This window comes from Leptidea sinapis, chromosome 4, assembly GCF_905404315.1.
Source record: "Leptidea sinapis chromosome 4, ilLepSina1.1, whole genome shotgun sequence".
Classification (NCBI taxonomy): Eukaryota; Metazoa; Arthropoda; class Insecta; order Lepidoptera; family Pieridae; genus Leptidea; species Leptidea sinapis.
Window position 1 is genome coordinate 12349380 of NC_066268.1, and position 17342 is coordinate 12366721.

The 17342-nt window shown below is 34.9% G+C and overlaps 1 protein-coding gene across 7 annotated transcripts in view; it reads right to left on the reverse strand.

The window, feature by feature from the left end:
- Positions 1-17342, reverse strand: part of LOC126979875 (SUN domain-containing ossification factor) — an 82833-nt gene that overhangs the window by 15312 nt on the left and 50179 nt on the right. Inside the window, exon 1 of one of the 7 annotated variants that reach the window (XM_050829436.1) lies at positions 17167-17286. The exons of 1 other annotated variant lie outside the window; for it this stretch is intronic. Coding sequence is in view for 1 of the 6 variants with exons in the window: in XM_050829440.1 (XP_050685397.1) it covers positions 17054-17112 (59 nt within the window). In the remaining 5 variants the exon portion in view is untranslated. Of the gene's footprint in view, positions 1-17053; positions 17287-17342 lie in introns of those variants that run through there. 5 more of the 7 variants (XM_050829434.1, XM_050829435.1, XM_050829437.1 and 2 more) reach the window with 5 other exon arrangements.

Here is a 17342-nt window from a genome sequence, read left to right on the forward strand (position 1 = left end):
CTGGACTGGCGGCTGTCAAAGTGCTTTTGTGCATGTTTGATATTCGACATTGTGGCGCTGTTGGCCATGAAGCGAGAGTCTGCGGTACTAAAACTAGTGATGACAACCTAGTGGACAACATAGATGGTGGGAAACTATTAACAAAAAAAAAATTGATTTCTTTATTACACTGATTCTTGATGTATAAATAACAGGAAAAATTAACGAAATAAATTCAAAAATACTTCAGTGTATTGTACGTTCCTTCGCAGCCATTTGTATGATACGTCAAAATTAGTTCTCTGGACGCTCGCGAGTGGCGCTTCAAATAGGCACAAAAATTTGCTGTCAAACATATGGAACAGCCTGTGTGGTGGTATTTATACAGGTCAGTGTTCTACAATTGATTGATTGATGATGAGATTGACAGATGTGTGTATGGGAAATTCTTCGCGTCTCTCTGCTCCCTAGCGATCCGATGCTTTATGGCAACTAATCGTAGCAATAATAAATAGTAGTTAAAAAATATTAAAAATCACGCTATTTATACAAAACCGAACTAAAAAATTTAAAAAAAATATTATGAAATTTTTAATTAACATTATTTCCTGCCGTATACACGATAGATGAAAATTATATATATATGTTTTTAGATATACCTGAATGATTTATCATTCATTATCATTTCATCGGGTTAACTAAAATAAAAATGTAACTTTTACGCAAAAATCGAATGTAAAAATAATTACAATTACACGCGTTTTAATCCTTGAAAAGTGTTTTATTTAGATTTAAAAACCTATTTCAAACAAAAAAATATTAATGATTTTTAATTTGATCGACATTTCACCCGCCTTTTCTTAAGAACTACAACTGTAGTATTCGGCTGCCAAACAACGCGGTAAAAGTAAACTCGGATAATGAATGCTTGAATGGATTAATGATCAACATACATACATCACTTTCCAACATGATAGCACCGCGGCAATCATCGCTGACAGCCCGGGCGAAAGTTGCAATCATCTGCCGAACGCATGAATCAATAAATCAGCAGGCACTCGGGCGAGGCGGTACCATCACTCCACCATACATCAATGTCGCGGTAATGTTGCCGCACTCGGATCAATTATCGACCCGACCCGCTACCAAACTGACCACACGTACGTAGACAGACACAAAGTCTTGCAAAATAACAACGCGTCATTCAACATTACCATTGACATGCCAGATGACCCATAGGCGGTGCAAAAAAAAAATTATCTGGAACTTCAATGGTATATAGAATCTTGCGTAATATACATAAGATGCCTTACAAATAAACTTTGTATAAAGTTATACCAAAGAATATGCAAAATGTTGACTATATCGTTGACAACACTGTCAATACAATGATAATTCTGAAGTTTTCCGAATGTCAAGTAGCCTTGCAAATAAACGCGGGAAACGTTATACGTCCTAATAAACCAATCATAATAAATAAATGTCTATTTGTAAACATTTTGCATATTCTTGGTTTGTTCTGAGGAATAACTTTATACCAAGTGTATTTGGAAGCCGATGATGTGTAATACAATTCAAATATTTTTATTTAAAATAGGACATCACATATTGAAAGTCAAAAACTACCACCCATTGCAAAAATAATGCCACAGACCTAAGAAGAATGGGCGCAACAAACTCAGCGGGCTCTTTTTTTCATCAAAAAATATGTTAAAGTAATATTGTGCAATTAAACTTATTATTTAATAGACTGAGGGCGGTCGTTCCATTTCCAATCTGTGGAATCATTCAGAAAGTCATTTATAAAGATGTTTAATGGATATTATACATGCATACATACAACTGGAATTTGTATTATCCATCTAAGCCGCTTTTAATATTTGAATTTTGATCGATTTTATCTCTACCTTCCATCCCGACCCTGAATCTTCATTTCAATAATATAGCAATCTAATTACAAATCCATATAGTAAATAAAATAAAAAGCTTATCTATTACATTGATACTCATACTAATACCGATCTAAAAAAAACAAACCGTCTTCCGATAGATGATTTTGAAAAACAGAACGGATATTGAAATGCTAAAAACAATATATATAGAATAACATATTAATCCCGGATATCCAATATAGTCAAGCGATAGAATAAAAAATGACCTATTTAATCATAACAATCCTTTATTGAATTAGCAATCATCAACAATGATGATAAGAATTCTCGTGTAGTTCATACTTCCTGAATACAAATTTCATCACGCTGTTTATTAGTAGTAGGAATTCAGAAATTACAACATACTTATTAACCGCTAAACAATAATTTTTCTCTACAATAGATCTGAACCGCTTATTATAATCAAACATTGGTGCTCAGTCTGCTATTCCACATATCTTCGATCGTGGTGCCGCGCTCCGAAACCATACATGCTTGCTTCCTAGAGTAGCGGAAGTGAATGCAATATGCACCAGGGAACGTGACCCACGCTCATTATAATTCGCACCGCCCGGTTCACTCAGAACTAAATCATAATACGGAGGTTCAGTGCTACAGGGAAACGTTACGAGTAATTGTTAAACATAGATGTGGCAATCTGTAGATGGAGCGTTCAATTGAGAGCATTTATGTTAAATTTGATTGCAACAACGAAATTTTAGCATTCCGTATACAATCTGTAACTAGGGGTTACCCTATTACCACTGGTCTTATAACGTTCTCGGTCCATCTTTCTAATTGCTGTACATCTCATAAACCGCATTACACTACACTGCTGAAAGAAACAAGTTGGCGATTTACAAAACAGCCAACATGCAAATTAATGTAACTTTTACAAAAGAACATAGTGTTTTTTGCCCATCAGAAATAAAAAATACAATCAGGTAAGAGTCGAATTAGAAAATTACCATTTGTCCAATTACAATTCGTATCATTTTACAAGACTGTAATATATAAATACATTTGTAAAAGTGACACTTTTTAATTTGCATGGCGAATATTTTGGTATTCAGCATCTTGGCTTTTATTATTTCTTATTTTAACGAAAATGAAAATGGAACCCTAAAAAACATAGTAACATCGGAACTCTGTCTAATAGCGAACAGATTCGGAGTATTTAGCGACGGCAACGCCCGCGGCCCCAGTGAACGCGGGCGCTCACGAGTATAGCACTGTTATGTAAAAGAATTAAGTATTAACCCGGCCTAACCCGCAATTAAACCTCGTAGACGTTTCAGGACCGAACCGACATTTAAACGAAAGGTTGGTTGCTGCAAGAGGTTATCGCGGATCTCAATGGACATTTACTCCAATGTGAAACTGGGTGACTTTTTGCTAGTTAAAAGTGCTTTCGTTCAAAAGGTTTAGGGTTGTTTAGATTTGAAAGAGCGACATCTCAAGTCAATTTCCTAATATGTAATTATTAGGGTTGAGCAGGTTATCAACTGAAAAGTAGACTTTTTACTAAATTTACGATCCATGTGTTCTCGAACAGTTGGAAAGAGCGCTCGGACGGAACCCAAGATGTCGCGAATTCGAGTCCCGCATCGTTAATAAATTTTGGTTATAAATTTAATTTGTATAATTAATCCCAGTAGTGAGGGTTATCCACTTTAAAAATAACAAATTGTTAAGGTATAAAGTTTTCTATGCTATATTCATTAGGCGTTTTTACTGACTAAAATTCATAGATGTGTAACAAGTTCACCTGGTGGTACATGATAATCTCTGCCCAGCACTTTCAATATCTACGGCACCCTTCAAGCCAAAAGCGTCTACAAGCCACTTGTATTAAAAATTCTGCTATGTGTATACAATATTAGAAATTTAACAGAGCTTTCATCAGTCAATTTTAAGTTTTAGAGTTTTATGTATAACTCAATCGGCCTTACAAATAAAATTGGCATAAAGTTATAACTAAGCATAAACCAAGAATATGTAAAATGTTTACAAATAGACATTTCGCTTACGAATTGTTTGGTCGGACGTATAACGTTCCCCGCGTTTATTTGCAAGGCAGCTTGTCATTCGGAAGACTTCAGAATTATCATTGTATTGACAGTGTTGTCAACGATATTGTAAACATTTTGCGTTTTCTTATTGTCAAGTTTATTTGCAAGATGTTTAAGGTGTAAATTGCAACCGAATCTACATAAGTAGAGTACTTCTATTTGCGCTGAGCTGAGCTAGTTAAAATTAAAATCGTTCACTGAATAAATGTCAAAGCTTGGAATAGGTACACCATATTTGACTCCGATCATAATCACCACACAGTATCTCAGCATTTCATTGGACGCCTTAAAAACTAAATCGTCTCATCCGATAGGAATGAGTTACAAAATTAGAAAGTTGTCGATAAAATTCTCTTACATTGGTGAGTGTCCAAATATTCCATTAAACATTATTTAGCTATTTTAGTTTTTATATATTGGAGTTGCTGAAAATTTTTAGCAGCGGCAACGACGAGCACCTAACTATCTCGACCTCGACACTGTAATTAAACAAACTAATTGAGATGAATACAGAGTATATTTAAAACAATCCATTGAATTACAGTTGTTGTGTTGTATTCAGTTCATTACCGGTCATCAGCATCATAACGTTTTACTGAGTTACTATATTTGCAAATTTGCTGAGTTGCAACAGCAATTGTTAAAGTCGCAAGCCACTAGAATTAGACTTTTAGCCGCGCCAGGCCTGTCTCACTCCCCGCGTAGGTATCGAAATCGTATCAGTGAAGTACGCGCGAGCTTTGTTCGTCACGTACTTCACCGATCCGACCGATCTTTTAAAGATGGAGAAACTTAAAAAGAGCAAATCATATTAAAGGTCAATGCTAACCAAATTAAAAATTAAGCTTCCTAAAGACTCTGAAACAAACTTATTTAAGAGTGATAATGACATAATAGCTCCCTATTTATCAGGTAAGGCAAGGCAATTAGGTTCAATGGTGTTGTTACGGTATTTGCTGTATATAGACCAAGAGCCGTCTTGTACTATTATATATTATAACAGCGACTACAAAATCGAACTTGAGAATGGCAAAGCGATCGATTGAATAATTTGATAAACTAGTAGGATGCCCACACGTAATACACAAAATGTTCTGAGCAAACATTGCAAAAACAACTTAAAAATTTTCGTCACCTGTATAAAAGTGGTAGCGGTGCGGCTATTTTAGGCCATTTGTGGGTTAAGGTATTTCTAAATCCACCTGGGATTGCAGCGGTTTTTGATGTACATACAAGAAATACTTAATCATAAGCCAACATGGAAATTAAATATTGGTTGGTAACGTTATTCTGATTGGGTTTTCCTTTTGCACTTAGTGTATTGATATCTTTGTACAAAACAAATTTAGATTAAACTTATGCAGAAATTTATGATAACTTATAAATGGATTACCTGCCGGCTTAAATTTAAAATGTTACATAACATTAAGTGCTTTCACTACAGTAAAATACAATGAATGAAGACTGCGGGTCCGAGATAAGAACCTTGCAAGACGCCATGTAGGAGTTTGCTTTCCCTGATGGTGCAATGTACCACGTGGGCGTACAGCGGTACTGGTGCTTACGTTTTGTAAACAAATTATAACTTGCACAAACCAAAACGCGATAAGATCTTTAAAAACCGGTGTAACTTGTTGGTGCCGCCGTTAATTGCAATGTTTGAAACTGAATCGAATCAAATTTAATCTTCGCTTGCTAAAATATTTTGTTGATGATGATTAGTCTTTGTGTTGCAGTCCTAATTAACATATTTACAGCAGCCTTTATAACATAAAACTTTATAGCTTTAAAGGGGTATATAAATATTTTACGAGCACATAACATAACTAAATGGCGATGTTTAATGTGCTCATTGAAACAACGCCATAAATGACAAAACTAGCATATTTATTTATATTATGATTTTTAGAGGCCACTGGTAAGAAAATTTTTAGGCTCTTGCACAGGATGCGAGCTTGATTATAGGATTTAGATACTACTGCTGCCAATACCAAGCAGTAAGCAGAAGGCAAAAAGCATATTTTTGAGTGTCGCTAGGACGCTATAGTTAGGTAAATTACTGGGCTACTGAGACAGCACTTGTCGTCATTTGATAATAAAATTAATAAGTAGTGACACACTGTGTATGTGTGCGTCACATGCTAAATAAATATTTCGAATATACTAGAGGGACATTCATCGGCTAACTTCACGGCGTCGCTGTGTGCGTAAGAAATTCACTCATACAATTTTATCCCAAACTCGTCATACGAAGTATAACTTCATTAAATATCACATTACGACCAAGTTGCACCGCAACACGAGACAACTTCGATGTACCGTGCCGCACACATGTCGCATGTGCCTAAAATTTATGACAACATTAAAAACACCAATTGATGTAAGCCTTCTTGAGTATAATTCCGAAGATTCTTATTTAATCAATTCGACACGTGTTTCGCCTCTACACGAGGCATCCTCGGGAGATGTTGACACGTCAGAAGACGAATCTTAGCGGAATTCACACTCAAGAAGGCTCACAACACATGGATGATTATCCGCAAAATAAGGCCTAATTCAATAAATTTTATTAAAAATATTGCTAAAGCAGCGTACATTCCTTAATATAATGTCATTGACGACCCATATAGCCGAATGGTTAGTGACCCTGACTACTAAGCTAGATAGAGGTCCCAGGTTCGAATCCCGGTAGGTGCAATCATTTATACATATAGATGTTTGTTTCCGAGTCATGAATGTTTACATTTATTTATGTATGTGTAAGTAAGTATATTCAATATTGTATTAAATATATCATTGTCTTGTACCCATAGTACAGGCTATGCCTAGTTTGTGGCAAGATAATTTGTGTAAAAGTGTGTCAATATTGTTATTATTTTGATTGTGATAATTATTAGACGCGAATTAGAAATCCGAGTAGGTTGGAGCCGGTATTGTGGGCGCAATGTATAATATACTCACGGGCCCTGAGACTTGACAGTTCACAGTCGCAATACGCTGGATATTTACTGTGCAATGTGCATTGTCTCACCGCAGTGTCGTAAGCGGAGCCGGTCTTCGGTTACTTAGAAACCAGATATAATTGAAACAACTTTTACGATATGTTCTCATATATTATTGAAAGCACAATTACTTGTATATCATGTTAATTAATATTAATATGGACAAGCCTTGTCAGAAGTCTCAAAGTAGGCTTTTCTCACCCTACCTCTTAACGTACTAAGTCCAGTTTACCACTGGGACGCACCTTTGCACAGGATGTCGGCAATGATTATGAGGGCGCCTTTATCTGCCGTGAAGCAGTAATGTGTAACCATAATTGTGTTTCGGTCTAAAGAGCGCCGTAGCTAATGATATTACTGGGCAAATGAGACTTAACATCTTGTTTGACTCTTAATTGTAGTGCTGCTCAGAATTTTTGGGTTTTTCATGAATCCTAAAAGGCATTGTATTATAATGGACTGGGCGTATCAATTACCATCAGCTGAACTTCCTGCTCATCTCGTCCTTTATTGTCATAAAAAAGTCAAATTTACTTAAATTATTTCATCTAGAAATATTTTTGCGACCGTTGACTCACTACCGCTGCCCCGAATACGGCTTGGCTTCTCTTCTGATAGATAAAATAGGACAGAAAACACTAACAATGCTCTTATTAAGGCTCTTTAAAAAAACCCTTTTATGGAATGCTTTACATAATTAATTGCGCAGATAGTCATAATGTCTGTGTCCCTGTCTACTACCTTCGAAGCTTCGGCCAATATTATAGTTGTTTTTTTAGAAAGCTATACAATAACGGCCTTACAAATATGTAAAATGTTTACAAATAGACATTTCGCTTACGAATGGTTTGTTCGGACGTATAACGTTTCCCGCGTTTATTTCCAAGGCAGCTTGTCATTCGGAAAACATCAGAATTATCATTGTATTGACAGTATTGTCAACGATATTGTAAACATTTTGCATTTTCTTTGTTTATCATCAGTTATAACTTTATACCAAGTTTATTTGTAAGGCCGTAAGTGTCTAGAAGACATATTTCAATTAACTGGCAACTTGAATGTGACAATACAGTACACGGTAAGACATTCACTACATCAAAAGTTATTTCGGTAATAAGAACATATTTATCCCGCAGGTCCTGCTCTCCTGCAAACCTTGAAATATAACAGGAGCATTGTCATTCACGATGGGTGTAGTACATACATATAGTAGGTAATTACTTATAAATATACTTATATGCTTTTAATTATTATATTACAAGAAATATAGACTCCCAATTAATAATAATAATATTGACAGACCACAAATTATCTTGCCCCAAACTAGGCATAGCCTGTACTATGGGTACAAGAGAACGATAGGTATATTTAATACAATATACTTAAACATACATAAATACATGTAAAAATCCATGGCCCGGAAATAAACATCCGTATTCATCATATAAATGATTGCACCTACTGGGATTCGAACCTCTAGCTTAATAGTTAGGGTCACTAACCATTCGGCTATTTGGAGATTAGAAATGACATCATAAAGAATTCTAAAGGAATCAATTTTGAGAAAATAAAATGCCTTTATGCCTTTAAAGGGTCTAGGTTCACTTGATGGTAGCTGACAAAAAGCCTTGAGGGATATCAGCACAGAGGAGGTTTTTAATCGGTATGGAGTGCCAGAGCCAGACATATGGGCCCCGTTTCAGGGTCTTCAACACGTAAATGTATAATCCTCTGCTCCAAAAATATATATATATATATTATTAATACTATTGCTACTACTAAAAAATACTATTAATTATAACACAAGTATGCAATGTTGCAAACGGCTATTACTTCTGCGTACATAAAATATTAACATTATACCTAAATAGACGATAACTTATAGAATTGATAGTTTATAGTTATAATAATATTACCATATGCTACTCGGTAAACGGATAAGAGATAGAAGAAGAATTGTAATTTCACTTTTAGGCCTTTATAACAATATCATATAAGTTCATTTATATCGTATTGCCACTGCCAAGCCTCTGATTCGATTGCGATGAAACTTGGCCAACTTCTTGCTGGCACTAGCGATAAGGTCGTAGGCATATTCAGGGTGAAAGTCAAAGTCAAAAATTCAATGAAGTTGTCGAAATAACACGCAGGTATGAATTATGTTTTTCGTTGAGAACTTTTTTATTCGCTATGCTATCCATGTTGTCGTAACACAACACCAGATAGCGTTGCACTACATTTTAATGAGGGAAATTAACTAGACGAACAATAATTTTACCTGAGGGAAAGTGATATGACCTGCCCAACATAATATGCCGCTCAGGGGATTTTCTGCTATATTTCGCTCGTCTCTTAAAGACTCCTGCTTCACCGCAGGAAAATGCGCCGTATCCTGTGCGAAGAAAACTTAGTAACGTTCCCAATATTTAGTCTATCTCCGGTTGTGGCCTACTTGAGATAAAAATCGTAACTGTCGTTGAATTTTCTGTCCCAATAGACTTATCGACGGTAACTCACCTTATCCGTACACGCTGTCTGTCAATGGGAGGACGTATAGCTTACCAGCGATAGAAGTCTGTATGGAATTTGCAATTCACGCGTCCCAATATAAGGCGAGAAGAATGACTTATCGGGTATATTGGGACAGCTTCCGATTATTGTCAGCTAATTACTGACAGTAGAAGGTAGTAATTTATCTTTATCTGTAGATAGTATATTGGGAACGGCCGTTAACCATCTTTAAATTTTAACCTTTAAAAAATATTTTTGCCTTCTGCAGTTTACTTTAAACTGTCGTAAAGAGAGGGTTATCATTTAGTAATTTGAAAAGTCCTAACAAAAACCCTAAAATTTCGATAAAAGTCCGGACTTTAAGTTGATCTCGTTTAGATTTCGTTTCTCGTAAAGATTAAAGATTATAATTATGATATTAGTTAATATGTAAGTTATTATAACTATATTCGAAAATCCAAACTAGAGTCTAAAAGTCCGGAAATGTTTGAATTAATCCGGACGAATGGTAACCCTTATTAAAGACTAGCAATACTAGCTGCTATAGGGTTGGGATAAGTAGTGTTGTGGTTGAGCTGAAACGGAATATCGAAATTCAAAATATCTACGAGCGAACTGGTGCACAGATCAATGTAGTTTTGAATATACCCATATACTTACTCAGTAGAAATGATGAAACCTAGCATACCTATATAATTTACGAAAATAACTTTTACACTTCTCATGCTCTGAAATTGCTTATTTGTGCACGATTATAGGCTGCAAACAATCTACTCATAAATGTATCTATATTAAGGCAAAGAAAATGAGGCATACAGCCAAATACAATAAAAGTTCAGAGATAGAATTTGTTATTTTTTAATATTTACTTTAATTTATTTGCCTCGTGTGATTTTTAATACATGAAAGATATTAAAATTTTAATCAAAATACGGTAGGTTATTTAATTAATTAAAAAAATATACATATTACCAAATTAATTCAATAGTAGGCTGTATAGTACTGGAGCCCAAGCCTAATATCAATGTTGTAAGATTTAAAAAAAAGCGGCGGAAAAAAGGTCTTGTTTTTTCGTGCGTTTATTAATTTCTTCAAATTTGCTAAAATTGTTAATAATGTCCATGTTATACTACTGTTTTATTTCCTCGCAATCGAAATGAAAGCAGAGTTTATAACTCGTCCACAAAATCTTTAATTTAATTTAATAATTGGTTCGTTTTGTGCACTCGTTGTAATATCTACTATAGATTGTTGTATAGTGTGGGTACCTATACTATTATAACGCCAATGGGTGGAAGAGTCGTCATGGTAGTCATAAAATACGTATGACAATGAAGTTAAACCTAAAAGATATTTATGATAACATGTATTAAAATTATAAATTAAATGAAATAATTAATTTATAATAATTCTCGTCATACGATATAGTGTCAAACAAACTAAGCCACCTCAATAAATATAATTTTTGTTGCAGTCCTTTTTCATTAAAGGAAATGTTTTTTATGAAATAGGAGGACAAACGAGCGTACGGGTCACCTGGTGTTAAGTGATCACCGCCGCCCACATTCTCTTGCAACACAAGAGGAATCACAAGAGCGTTGCCGGCCTTTAACGAAGGTGTACGCGCTTTTTTTGAAGGTACCCATGTCGTATCGTCCCGGAAACACCGCAAAAGGAAGCTCATTCCACAGCTTTGTAGTACGTGGAAGAAAGCTCCTTGAAAGCCGCACTGTGGAGGACCGCCACACATCCAGATGGATGATATCCTGACTTGTGGACTTGTGTCGTGCGAAGGTGGAATTCGGCGGCAGGAATCAGGTTTAACAGCTCTTCGGAAAGTTTTTGTTAAGTTATAAATATATTTTTAAATTATCGTAAACATAATATAATTTTATTTATTAATTAACTTACTTACATTCAAAATTTGATATTTATTTGAACGGAACGATTTTAATCATCTTGGTAACGATATTACTACAATCAAATATATAAGCACTTATTTACACAGTATTCCGAGTATCAATCATCATTTTAAATGTATACATATATTCGAACTCCTTTATCGTAATCGCACTGGCCTCGATTTAAAAGCAAAACCGAGTGTAACAAAACATTGACCGACATCATCGGAATCTTGCGATAACACCGCAAATGGCACGCAAAAAATCCCATTTCATCAGCTACGATCAATTTCATACGCACTGCTATTTTTTTTTAATGAAAATAAGGGACGAGACGAGCAGGACGTTAAGCTGATGGTAATTGATACGCCCTACCCATTACATTGCAGTGCCGCTCAGGATTCTTGAAAAACCCACAAATTCTGAGCGGCACTAGAATTGCGCTCGTCGCCTTGAGACATAAGATGTTAAGTCTCATTTGCCCAGTAATTTCACTAGCTACGGCGCCCTTCAGAGCGAAATACAGTAATGTTTACACATTACTGCTTCACGGCAGAAATAGGCGCCGTTGTGGTACCCATAATCTGGCTAGATTCCGCCGATTCTGGTAGAAGCCGGCTGGCTTCCTGTGCAAAGAAGCCTCGCACTGGTTCTGTTTGTACCTACTATCGACATTCTGCTACAGTTATAATAAACAACTAATGGCCGTTTTCAATAACGTATCTCTAGTTACGGATACATTGCTATCACCCTTTTAATGACAAGATCTTATCTATCCAAAGTTATGTAATGTTATATAGTTATGTCGATAGGTTAATGAAATGTATGTAAGCGTAAAAGGATAGATTTGTCTACCTCTAGGAAGTTAAACTAAGGATAGTTAGGTTCCTTGTTATCATTTTATTAGACACACAGTCAGACATACACCCCCTTATTCATAATGGTCCGCTAACTTTAAACAGCCGCTAAGGAGTGTCTTTTCTCATTCTGACTTAGGTCAATAGAATAAGACAGAGTGCGAATTAGCAATGCTTTAAGTTAGCAGACTATTATAAATAAGGGGTACATTCTTTTTGGCGCAAATAGAAACCAAATTGTTTTTATGATTTTAAAAGAATCATCACCAAAGTGGGTCATGAAACAATTTTGACGATGGTACTTTCATGCAACAAAATACGCAACAGACAAATCATACTGAAGAGGAAAAAGTTAGCGACATCTGACGAGAGTACAATTTGTGAGAGACGAAGTCAAGAGCCTAAATACACCCGAATAGTGGAATTGCACTTTAAGTTGAGTCACCATAGTGCTTTAAGCTACACCTTTATGATACCAGTGGGTGGCTCCTTTGCCCACTAGATACGGGTAGTTTAGCTACTTCACGGCAGAAATAGACGCCGTTGTGGTGTATTTATGTGTAAGCATTACTGTGTTTCGGTCTGATGGGCGCCGTAGCTAGTGAAATTATTGGGCAAATCAGACTTTTCATGTTATGTCTCACAGTGACGAGCGCAATTGTAGTACCGTTCAGAGTTTTTGGTTTTCAATAATCTTGAGCGGCACTGTATTGTAAAAGGCAGAGCGTATCAATTACCATCAGCTGAACGTCGTGCTCGTTCAGTCCCTTATTGTCATAAAAAAGATTCTACAAACAAATTATTTTAAGGCTCTCTTCTATTGCATTTTTTAATCTTCATACCTAATAGCGACACGTTTTGAAATGAGATATTCACTTAAAGCCTGGTATATGAGAAATAACTACGAATTATAATAAGGAATGCAAACCAGCTAAATCTGCGTACAACGAAACGTGTCGCTTATACAAAATTCCTGAATTTACGTTATTGAAAGTGGATACCGTTTGCCGCTGCCTGCGATTGGTATTTTAACAAATAACATAAATTAAGTTGGGCGTTATTTACGATCAAGTTTCAAAGTTGCAAATTTCTAGCTATTGAATAAACGTGGTGTAGCTAACTTACATCCTGACAAAGTGAATATATACCGTAGGTTCGCATTATCGAGATTAAACAGTAAAATATATCATATTTATTAAAAAAAACGTAAAGGATCGAAAAGGAATTAAAGAGGGAAAAGAAATTTTAAATTAAAATTTATAAAGCTCTACTAATATTATAAATGTGAATGTAAGTTTGCTTGTTACCGGAGCTACTGAACCGATTTTAATGGCATTTAGTACAGCGATAGACTAGAGCTTGGGAAAGGATTAGGCTACATCTTACACTTTATATACATACATTTTATTATCATACACTTTATCCTGGAAAAATCCATGATTCCAGCAATCTTCCTCGAAATAACATTCATATAATATGTTGGGAACGAGAGCGAAAACGGGAAATGGAAATGGTCACCCGAGTAACCATAGCCCGTGGATTTACTAGCATTACGATATTAGTTGGTGTGTCAATGCTGCCACATACATGTTATAAACAAAACAATCATATCAATCCGACCTATGGGTCAAAAGATAAAAATATCTGCCACCAGCGCCACCTAACCGCGCTAAAGTAATTATGTTTGTCGGAGTGGTTATGTCGACCAAAGATTCATCATAACTGTGCAAACTGTTCTCGAATTTTAAGTAAATATATTTAATTTTCATATCAATTTTATTTCAAATTAAATTAATATCAAACGGCCAACGGAAACACAATAGTGTTACGCCAAAGTCACACAATTTACTATATTTATATCGTGGTATTTAATAATAATAATAAAATAAATATTTCACATTTATTTTCAAATATCAAAATAAAATCTAATTCCAATTGTAACAATTTTTTTTTAAATATGGCTCATTATTTTTGGTTCATCAACAAAAGGCTCGCTTTCAAATTACACCGGTACCTACGATAATATATATAAAATTCTCATGTCCCGATGTTTGTTACCAAACTCCACCGAAACGGCTAAACGAATTTGTTTGAAAATTTGCGTGTATATCTGATAGGTAGGTCTGAGATTCGGCCAACATCAATTTTTTCAATTTTTAATTTTTTTTTTTACAAATTTTTATTTTTATTATAATAATAGATACAACGCATTAAAAATTTAAAATCGCGATTTTAATATTATTCTTTTCTATCCACAGACAGAGTTGAAAGATGGCAATCGTTTATAATGATTATTGTAGTACGATAAATTTGGTAGGTCTGAGAATCAGTCGTCAAAAATTTTTTATACTCCAAAAATTTTAATTATTGATTTGTTTAATACTTTATATGGCAATACAACGTTTACTGGGTCAGCTAGTATTTAAATATTATTCCTCTTATCAGTTTCTAGCAATTGTATCGCTTGTACCCGGGGTAACCTTACATTTACACAATGCAAATGTTAGATTGCAAAAATAAATCGTGCATTGCCCCGGTCGGCCGGTCGCTATGGCGCCTTGTTCCCGAATTATATCACATCGGAAATGTCACTAGCTCTTTATATACACCACTTCAGCCACAGTGCGGCTATGAAAGGAACATAGGAATTTTCACCGACGTAAAACAAAATGCGAAATGAATTCTCCACGCGATGATTTCGATCAAGGGTAGGTCCTAGGTCCTAGGTACCTTAAAAAGCTCGTGCACCTTAGGAAACGTAAAGCCAACAGGGCTTCGTTGTTCCACTGGTATTAAAAAGTGTTTGGTTTGTCCTCTCATTCCATTAATCCCGTATCTTAATTGTCAGAAGTTTTATATTACATGCCCTACAAGAGACTTGACCCTATCCGCACCATCATCATCGAACATGGTTCCCTGCTGAAAGTCGGAGCAGCTGGTGGCAGAATATTTTGATACAGAAACAGACACCATTTCACTATCGTTAAGACACCCAATCGGTGACATCTTTGCAAGAAGGAAGGAAGAACAGGATTTTTTTTAAAGGAGATCCTTTCCTAATCTCAGCGGAATTCTCGACGAGAGCTACTTTGGGTACTACTCGCAAGGTTCTGAATATAGTTTAAACGCTTGATAACGATGGACGCAGAAGTAACTGCTGCGACGAGCTTATTATTATCAATGGATTATTCTATCAAGGTGCTATTGCGTTGTTATACGCATCGTGGATTTTTAGTTTATCTTTATAATCTTTAAAACTACATAAAAAAGAACACAGTAATTATGTTACTACTTAACGAAAAAGGAAAACATTTGACAGCCGGGAGGTTTGTAATGTATTGCTTTTTATATTTTCTGTTAAAATATCGAAATTACGTTAGCGTCAAATTTACGAAAATATTGGGCGATATACTTGTATTATTTTCGTTCTTGCCTATTTATTAATTAGAATTATTATTTTTTGAGTAATAAATAAGCAGTAACAGAATTAAATAAATTATTGATTCTAGTGTCTGTAAATTAGTTTTAATTTAAAACGAATGCAATTTTAATTGTTACATAAATATAATAAAAATAATTCACCATTTCGCTAGTCCCCACTGGCTAAACATTTTATTATATAAGATTAATACCTACGTCATATACTAGGACGATATAATAAATAGAGATACTGTTTATTAAAGGCCCAACGGCAAGGAAATATTTATCAATGAAGTCATTATCTAATGCCCGCGGCTAGCAGGCAAGTAAAAAATAACTACTAAAAGTGATAACGTTAGCTGTAATTAAGCAGTAATCAATCATAGTAATATATTCCCAGTTAACGGAAACGAAACTTCGGTATCCTCGGGAAACTTCGCATAATTTCATTTATTTTCACATCACGCCAATGTCATGTAAATATAAAATAAGCCAAGCTTTTGTCATTCTCAGTGAAACGAGAGAAGAATATTCAAATAAACTCGTTAGACACATTATTTAGCTAAACAAACATAGAGACAATATTATACAAGAAGATAAATAAAATAAAAAAATCTTTACAATAATGTTAGTAAAATTAACAGCTAGAAAAGGAACATAAGAAAAGTATGATTTTTCGTATCCAGATTTCAAAAACACAATATTTGCCAGACTCTGAAGTAATTCAAATATCTTATATATATTTTCCGGTAAAGCTTAAGCATCAAGTAATTAAAAGGAAGGAAGCGTAAGGAAAAAATTCTTATTTCTATTAATAAAACGAAAAGGATGAAAAACCAAAATAAAGAAAAGATTAACCACCTTCTCGAAATTTTGTAGCACTAGCAAACGAAATAAAGAGGCATTCAACTTGTGTACAACAAAACAACGTATAAGAATAAACTCTGAACGTAAAGTACAATATCCATAAACGATTTCATCGAGCTCCGCCGCATAAATTTCAAAACCGCATTATTTGAAACTACTAAAGCGTAAACCTTGAGTTTACAACTCTCTTACCGGTAGCCCAGAGTAAGATTTTCAAGAATTAACAACACGCCTCAGTAATGACAAAAAACACTGAAAACCAACCGAGGTTTCGGAAAATTTTGTAAAAAAAAATGTAATTAGATGTAATTTTTTCATTCATTCAAGTGCATTTCTTGAAAAATAGAAGTAGAGTTAAATATCCTGAAAACTTAAGACTCAGCACGCTTTATTCAACACATAGGTACAATAAATGCCAAGAATTTTAACAAATGCCCTTGTCGAAATATCAAAGCAGCAATTAGTTTGATAGCAACACATCTTTTGATTGCCACCAATATAAGTGTGACAAACCGTGTAACATGCCCAACTTGATGACTTGATTGTCCAAAGCGCCATAAAGCAGAAACCATATTATTATATTTAAAAATAACCGAGACAGACACGATAAACTCACAAGCACATACACTGAACACGGTCGGAAAATTTAATTTCAGTCGCGTCTAACGCGCATACTTCACGCTTAATTAACGCGTGCGATCGATGCGCGATCGCTAGCAATACTAAATAATATCCGAACAAGCACTAGGTTCAACTAAGAGCGAAATTGTTTTCCGAACGATAACAACGCAACACCTATTGT